At 39.8% G+C, this 8685-nt stretch overlaps 1 protein-coding gene across 2 annotated transcripts in view; it reads left to right on the top strand.

The window, feature by feature from the left end:
- The first annotated feature begins 7702 nt into the window (after positions 1 to 7702).
- The window catches only part of LOC111970909 (zinc finger protein 32), a 35496-nt gene continuing 34513 nt past the window's right edge, over positions 7703 to 8685 (top strand). For both annotated transcript variants that reach the window (XM_023997660.2, XM_023997661.2), the window contains exon 1: positions 7703 to 8158. In XM_023997660.2, the coding sequence (XP_023853428.1) occupies positions 7849 to 8158 (310 nt within the window). In that variant the 5' untranslated portion in view covers positions 7703 to 7848. The remainder of the gene's footprint in view (positions 8159 to 8685) is intronic.

Here is an 8685-nt window from a genome sequence, read left to right as displayed (position 1 = left end):
TGGCATTCTCGTTGAAAGTAAGTCTAAAAAAGTGGTAGATCTGTTCTATGTGCGCTATTTCTATGTTCCGTTCTTAAGTTTAGTTTATTGCGTCTTTTACTTTCGGTTTGTACCACCAGCTTCAAAACAGCTGAAAATACAATATGTTTGGTTTGGGACAAAGTATGATCTTTGTCCCCATGTGCAGTTGCAAAACCGTAGTCTGGCTTTTTTTAATGGCGGTTTTGGAGCAGTGGCTTCTTCCTTGCTGAGCGGCCTTTCAGGTTATGTCGATATAGGCTCGTTTTACTTGGATATAGATACTTTCGTACCTGTTTTCTCCAGCATCTTCACAAGGTCCTTTGCTGTTTGTTCTGGGATTGATTTGCACTTTTCGCACCAAGTACATTCATCTCTAGGAGACAGAACGCGTCTCCTTCCTGAGCGGTGTGACGGCTGGTTGGTTCCCAGGTGTTTATACTTGCTACTATTGTTTGTACAGATGAACGTGGTACCTTCAGGCGTTTGGAAATTGCCTCCAAGGATGAACCAGACGCTGTGCAGGTCTACAATTTATTTTCTGAGGTCTTGGCTGATTTCCTTTAGATTTTCCCATGATGTCAAGCAAAGAGGCTCTGAGTTTGAAGGTAGGCCTTGAAATACATCCACAGGTACACCTCCAATTGACTCATATGTCAATTAGCCTATCAGAAGCTTTCTAAAGCATGACATCATTTTCTGGAATTTTCCAAGCTGTCTGTAAACAATTTTTGGAAAAATTACTAGTGTCATGCACAAAGTAGATGTCCTAACCGACTTGCCAAAACTATAGTTTGTTTACAAGAAATTTGTGGAGTGGTTTGAAAAACGAGTTTAATGACTCCAACCTAAGTGTATGTAAAACTTTCCGACTTCAACTGTATATGGGATCTTGTCCAGCTGCTGTGAAAATTTTGGATGTTACGTAAAAACTCTCCATAGTTCCAGCTTGTTTTAATATTATTATGCCCACGGGAAGCAATTATGTGCTTTGGTAAAGGGCATCTAGACATAGCAAATTTAAAACAATTTGTTTCATTTTGTTCAGAATTATTTGCTCTCATAGCCCCATAGAATGTTTTTACAAAAGTAAAATCTATCACACTAGAGCATGTATTATCCAGAGTTTACATTTACTTTTTTATTAATTTGACTTTTTATTTCCGTCTTCTGATGCAGGTTGGTGTTTTTTTCCATATTGAATCTTATTTTGAGGCATCTCTTGCAGAGTCGTCACAAGCTAGCACAGCCACAAAGTCATAGACTCTTGATTTTAAACCTAACCTTACATTTTTGTTTTCATGCATTTTTACAATGTAGACAATTTTGACTTTGCAGCTGGCCCATATAAGCGGAAATTGCTCAGTGCTGCCTCAAGGACAAGACTCATCCAAATAAATGTCAACCTGCTCTGACAGAAGATCTCTTTCTCCCCCCCCAAAATTCTGTTTTAGTCCTGTTCTCTTTATTTGGACTTTATTAATATGTTTCAGCAGCTGAGCCTTTACCACTGAATCACAGGCCTGAGCCAGCAGTCAGTTTGTGTATGGTTAGGTTCCCTTGACACGAAAACTTTTCCCACAGCTAAATAGGTTTTCTCTCCTGTGTGAGTCAGTATGAGTAAGTTTGAGCACTTTCAGGTGCCCATTCTGATAGAAGCTTTCCCAGTCATCACAGCTTAAATGGTTTCTCTCCTGTGTGAGTCAGTTTATGCATGTTTAGGGACTGCTTGCGACTGAAGCTCTTCCCGCAGTCACTACAGCTAAATGGTTTCTCTCCTGTCCGAGTCCGAACATGTTTGGTTAGGTTCCTCTTGCGACTGAAGCTTTTCCCACAGTCACCACAACTAAATTATTTCTCCCCTGTGTGAGTCCGTATATGTTGAGCTAGGTCCCTTGCCAATTAAAGCTCTTCCCACAGTCACCACAGCTAAATTGTTTATCTCCTGTGTGAATCATCATGTGCTTGGACAGAACCTCCTTCAAGTTTGAAGGTCTTGTCAAAAAAGGGGTAGGTGCTGGTTTTCCCACCATGACACAGTCTGACATGGGCCTTCAGTTTGCAGGTAAGTTGGTAGAAATGTTTGCAGAATTGGCATTCACTGGGTTTCTTCTTGGCGAGAGTCACATGCATCTGCAGGTCAGCTTTAAGAGCAAAGGTTTCGCCACAAGTACAGCAGGCGCGAGAGTTTTTATAGCTGTGTTGCTGGGTTTGGATCTGTTTGTTTCTTAAATGATGGGTTGTGATCCAATGATAGGCTGGGATCTAATGTTGGGCTTGCTGTCGAGTCTATTGGGTCACTGCTTTCGGGCTGTGCTGTGGCTGGATGCATTGTTTTGATTATTTGGAGGGTCACAGGGAATGTTGAGAGCCTTTAGCTGAGTCACAGTACCAAAAGGTGTGAGATCACTTGTTTAGGGGTCACACTCTCTGTTCTCCACAGTCTGGATTTGAGGAGGAGTCAAGGGGTCCTCCGACCACATTTACTCGGCACACAGGCAGGAGTTGAATATTGTGTTTTTGGTATCAAAGAGCTCTTCAAGCTGTTCTTCCTCCTGACTGATGCTGCCTCTTCCTCTTAATGCTGTGTGGCTTCAGTGTTCTCTTGCCCCAGACTGAAGCTCCACTCTTGCTCACAGTGCTGATCTCAGGAGAACCTCCTCTTCAGAGACAGCGCGAGAGAAGCTGCAAGGAATCTGGAAGGAATGAGAGGGGGGCTAAGGTTATCAACGCTTCAGACATCAGGGTTACAGTGAATTTGAATTGAAAGGAGCAATCTGCAGTTCAAACAATAACCAAAGCGGGTACCCCGCCACTGATTTGCTAAAGGGGTTAGGCTTGCTAGATGGAACCACTCTCCATATTCATAGACAGAGCTATGGGTGTAAGGACTGACCAGTTATTGATATTCAAAATGACAGTTTTAAACATGTTGAGGCTATAAAGTGTTTGTTTACAATTACATTGTTTAGAAACACTGTAGTACAACAAGCTTATAGTTGGGTTCTGTGGGGTACGAGGCATCCATAAATTATATTCTTCAAGAATCCATGGGTATATATTAATTTTAAGGTAAAAAAAAATGTATGTACCAATCGCAGATTGCAAATCTAGAATCATTTCCAATTACCTCTCAATAAACTAAAAAGAAAAAGCGATTTATTTTCAAAAGTTTGTCCATTTAAAAAATATTATAAATTCAAACACTTCCAGGTTTTTGTGATACAGTTTCCTCCATACTAGTAAACCACCACCTCCAGGGGTAAACATGTTACATTATAAATAGTTACTGTTATGCGTGTGTTTTATAAACTGCTGTTTAACACTTTTTTTAAAAAATTTCTTCATATTATCTATAGCCCTTACCACCCGTTTCCACCTCCTTCAAAAAACCCCTGTAGCTTCCTCTAGAGGTATTGATGTAAAAAAGTTGAAAATGCTTTTCATGATACATGCTCTGCCTAATGGAGCTGTTGCGATAGCAGTATCGCAATATTCTTTCCATGGCAAAAATGAAAACACGAAGCAGATAATACTTACGAAGCAGATAAACTTTGGTCCTTAAAAACCTGCTGTATGTAAAATATTGTGTGCTATAGCTGGCAAATAAATAAATGTGAATCTGGATGGAAATATAATGATGTTTGTTTCCACATGTTACATTTAGGTCTGTTTCCTGAAAGAAGTTAAATCCGCTCCGTGTTTTGGTTCCTTGCCACGATACTAACGAGAAAAGAAAAGCTCCACCGGCCACCTCATGTCACGCCCATCCTCGGGTACTCATAATCTTCTCTCAGTGTTATCAACTACTATTGTTGACGTAATACCTCCACGTTCATCAATTTGATTTTGTTTTTCAAATACAAGTAGCTGAAAACACCATCTGCTGTGGGACCCATCTGCAAGCTCTCCTCAGGAGCGTGAGTGGGAGGTGCCAATGTGTGGGCTGCGACTTCTGCCAGGGCTGCATCCACTGCTGCTGTTTTGAAGTGGGACCAGAGAGGGCAGTGGAGCTGGACTTTTAATGCGATATATGTGACAATATAGGGATGGAGTCGAGATTAGATGTTGTCTTGTTTGCTTTGATGTAGGTATTTATGAATCTAATATATATTTATTCACCCATGTCTTGGTTTTTCCTTCACTAAGATTCCAAGTGTATCACTAAAACACCAACACAGTGTTTTACTGTTCACGTCAATACACATTACTGAAATTGATGTTTTATTTCAAGTATATATTTCATATTCCTTTATATTTTAGCATTAAACTAGAATCTACTTTGTCAAAACACAAAGATGCATTCTGTAACATCTGTATTTGGTTTCAACACTGAAAAATATTGTTGATGAGGAATCATGTTTTAACAGTCAGTCAACAGGAGACCGCAGCAGGGTATGAAAGGTGGACAGGTAAGTACATGTTTTTAAACCGAAAAGCTTAACCAACTGTGACCAGTTATCTACTAAACGCTTGGGAGAAGAGATCGATGTTCTTTAACACACTTAAATGGATGTAATAAGGTGGCCACTAACTTGGGACCAAATACCCGATTAAACACTTTATTTTGCTAAACCGCTTATCAAATACCCGACAATAGGAGCTAGTTTTTCCAAAGAAATGTCAAACAGGCAAATGCTAACGTTAACCAGTTAAGCTACATGTTTACGACACAATTAATCACAAAACATTGACGGGCTTAATAACACTGTTGAAAACAATATATTTCTTAAAACATTGTAGATGAGGCGATCTACATGGTTGTTGTACATTACGAACCTATCCGCAGTAGTCTCCGTAGCCGATATTTCCTCTTGGTACTCAGCTACCGTTCTCAACTGCCCCGAAAATTTTGACAGAAGCAGCCATTACACGCTCATTTAAAAAACTCACGCAGAAACTGAGTTTGAGACATTTCAATGGGTTGTCCAAATGCAATACACTACACGCCTATACATCACATATTGCGTTTATAAAAAGAAAAATATTCTAGGTGCCAAAGTAAAAGTGTGGTTGGGATTACTCACTAGGGACTGTAGAATCTATTATATGGTGTTATTTCATGGGGGACTGAAGTCTAATTTACTTGACTTATTCCTGTTTGTTCCATTGGAGCAAAGGGCCTCAACAGTCCATCTCCAACATAGATTTTTTAATTTAATTTATTTTGGGTAACAGACATATACAACAAAATGTACAATGTGGACCCAGAGGATATCTCTCAATAGTATCCCCAGGTCGTTGCTGCAAATGAGAACGTGTTCTCAGTCAACTTACCTGGTAAAATAACGGTAAAATAAATAAATAAATAATAAATAATAGTATTAATTAAAACGCTTGTTACCAAAGTGGTCCTCATTTGAACAAGATACTGATATTTATTATATTCACCATGAGGAACATGATCATGTTTTATGAAAGTAATAAAATATACTGCTTATTATGTATAATAGGTCTAGCTACTTACATAACATAATATAATAATGTATAATAATAATTCCTTTAGGACCTAAATGTCACTTTTTGCTTCGTTGCCACCAATACTTAAATATATCACATGATTACTTAATGAGATCCAGTGGTTTAATAGCTAGTATACTATTGTGCATATTGTTCCATAATGTGTGTCTTTATTATACATTTTACACAATTTACAGGAAACATCTATTTTGAAGGATTAAAAACGTGACCTGTAAGTTCCTTAACTCTTGTTGCATTCAAATGAATGTCAAATAACCATAAAAGATAGATAGAGGACTCATCTTTATATTTGTGTCATTATAGCGTCTGTGACAGCATGGCAGTGCCATTGAGGCTACAACCCATAGGAATACTCACCATTTGACCACTTTGACTACTTTAAAAATGGGGAAGCCCTCAATGGTGCTGCCCATGTTAAACGCCTTTTGCCGCATCTGAGAATAGTATTGAAGTACACTGACTCGGTGACTGTGGCTTAATCAGCAATGTGTATAGAGGATGCTGTTCCCACTGTGACAATTAGAACTTATCCAAACCAAAAAACGGTGGATAGATGGCACTTTGAGCAAAACTGAAAGCGAGCACTGCACAACTGCCCTATCCCACCTGGACAAGAGAAATTACCTATGTAAGAATACCTACAGTACCAGTCAAAAGTTTGAACACACCTTCTCATTCAAGGGTTTTTCTATATTTTTACTATTTTTCTACATCGTAGAATAATAGTGAAGACATCAAAAATATGAAATAACACATATGGAATCATCTAGTAAACAAAAAAGTGTTAAACAAATCTTAAATATATTTTATATTTGAGATTCTTCAAAGTAGCCACCTTTTGCCTTGATGACAGCTTTGCACACTCTGGCATTCTTCTCCAACCAGCTTCACCTGGAATGCTTTTCCAACAGTCTGAAGGAGTTCCCACATATGCTGAGCACTTGTTGGCTGCTTTCCTTCACTCTGCAATCCAACTCATCCCAAACCTTCTCAATTGGGTTGAGGTAGGGTGATTGTGGAGGCCAGGTTCATCTGGCCTCACAATCTACAGATGCACCATTGAGAGTATCCTGTATCCTGTCAGCCTGTCTCACCACCTGGTACGGCAATTGCACCGTCTGCAACTGCATGGCTCTCCAGAGGGTGGTGCAGTCAACGGCACACTGCCTGTCTTCCAGGARATCGACAGCACCCGGTGTCACAGGAAGGCCAAGAAGATCATCAAGMACCTCAGCCACGRGAGCCATGGCCTGTTCACCCCGTTAACATCTAGAAGGAGGAGACAGTTCAGCTTTAATCTCCAGTCCATCAGACTGTAATAGTCAACACTAGCCAGCCTCCGCTCAGTACCSTGCCCTGAACCTTAGTCACTGTTACTAGCCGGATACCACCCAGTACTCTATCCTACACCTTAGAGACTGCTTCACCCTGTGTACATAGAGTCATTGAACACTGGTCACTTTAWTTGTGTTTACATACTGTTTTACTGTATTCTAGTCATGGCTCATTGTGAAAAGAAATATCAGAGTGGTGGTAAAAGGACTGTATTTGATGTAACTGTTGCTGGTTTGAGTTGAGGCTATCATGTTGGTTGTCATTAAAACAGAGAGGAGGATTGCAGTTGAATGGTCTGGTGCCATTTTATTATTGCAGTTTGAATCATGAAAGGATATTAGGATGAATGATGAATGGATATTAGGATGAATGAATATTAGGATGGTTAACTGGGAAAACAAGGAAGGAAAACATACCCCTTACTAAAAAGTCCCACGGGAATCTTACAGGAATTTGGGCCTCTGTGAAGGAATTGTGCAGGAATCCTGCAGGACAAAAGTTGATAACTGTCAGAAGTTTTGTATATGCTTCTGCAGGACTTTTGCATTTTGCTTTGCACCAGATCTTGAGACTAATACAAACAACCTCATAGTTTGTCTGAGGTTAAGATTACTCCAGTGATAGATCCTTTATTCAAGTTGATAACATGATAACCAATAACCATAATACAAGCCATGATTTACTCAATATTAAACAGCGATTCTGCAAACTATAGGAATAATTCCTACCGTAAGAGAATTCTACAAATACAATGTTAYGTACTCAAATATTTATCTGAGTAATGCGCCTTCTAGTCTCCACGCGGTAGGTGGCGCTTTCTGTCTATCTTAACTCTAACCGGATGCGCTCGCAAGGAAGGTCACAATTATCGAAGATGGTGGAGTGTTGACAATAAGCCAGATATTCTTACCAATATTACTATTTCTTGAACAAATAACATTTTTTTAAAGGTTTTTATCGTCATAGTAGTTATACAGTAGTTGTGACCGGTTTCACAAAAYCAAGGGTTTAAAAATGTCMGAGACGAGTGTTTTGCATCAACGGATAAGCTCCGTCATGGYCATTCTAYCCTCCGCTGCCGTGACAGAGATTTGCAAGTTAGTAGAGGATTGCTGTGGAGCGTTAAGTGTAGAAGTCTCTCAAAGCAAAGAGCAAATCAAAATGCTACAGAAGCAACTCAGGCTGGCTGAGTCGAATTACATGTCAGTGAGTTGCAAAGAAAGTCAGACGCCTGTCAGCAGCGGCTCACCAATAAACAACAGTCCTTCGGGCAATTACCCCACGGCCAATGCCGATGATGCGGACGACACTCACGATGACAAAGGTGGGCTATCGATTTGTAACTGGCTGTTGTCAGCCTTTGACCTAAACTAAGAAATGGTCAAGTTGATCTCTCTCTCCCCGGTAGCGCTGTACTCCAAATAGAGATCAATGGCAGTGGTGTAAAGTACTTAAGTAAAAATACTTTAAAGTACTACATAAGTAGTTTGTATGGGTATCTGTATTTTACTATTTATATTTTTGACAACTTTTACTTCACTACATTCCTAAGGAAAATGATGTACTCTTTACTTTTACTCCATACATTGACACTCTAAAGTACTAGTTTCATGTTGAATGCCAGGACAGGAAGATGTTCCAATTAACGCACTTATCAAGAGAACATCCCTGGTCTTCCCTACTGCCTCTGATCTGGCGGACTCTCTAAAACACATGCTTCTTTTGTAAATGATGTCTGAGTGTTGGAGTGTGCCCCTGGCTATCTGTAATTGATGTCTGAGTGTTGGAGTGTGCCCCTGGCTATCTGTAAATGATGTCTGAGTGTTGGAGTGTGCCCCTGGCTATCTGTAA

Source organism: Salvelinus sp. IW2-2015, linkage group LG12, assembly GCF_002910315.2.
Source record: "Salvelinus sp. IW2-2015 linkage group LG12, ASM291031v2, whole genome shotgun sequence".
Classification (NCBI taxonomy): domain Eukaryota; kingdom Metazoa; phylum Chordata; class Actinopteri; order Salmoniformes; family Salmonidae; genus Salvelinus; species Salvelinus sp. IW2-2015.
This window is presented reverse-complemented; position numbering and strand designations above follow the sequence as displayed.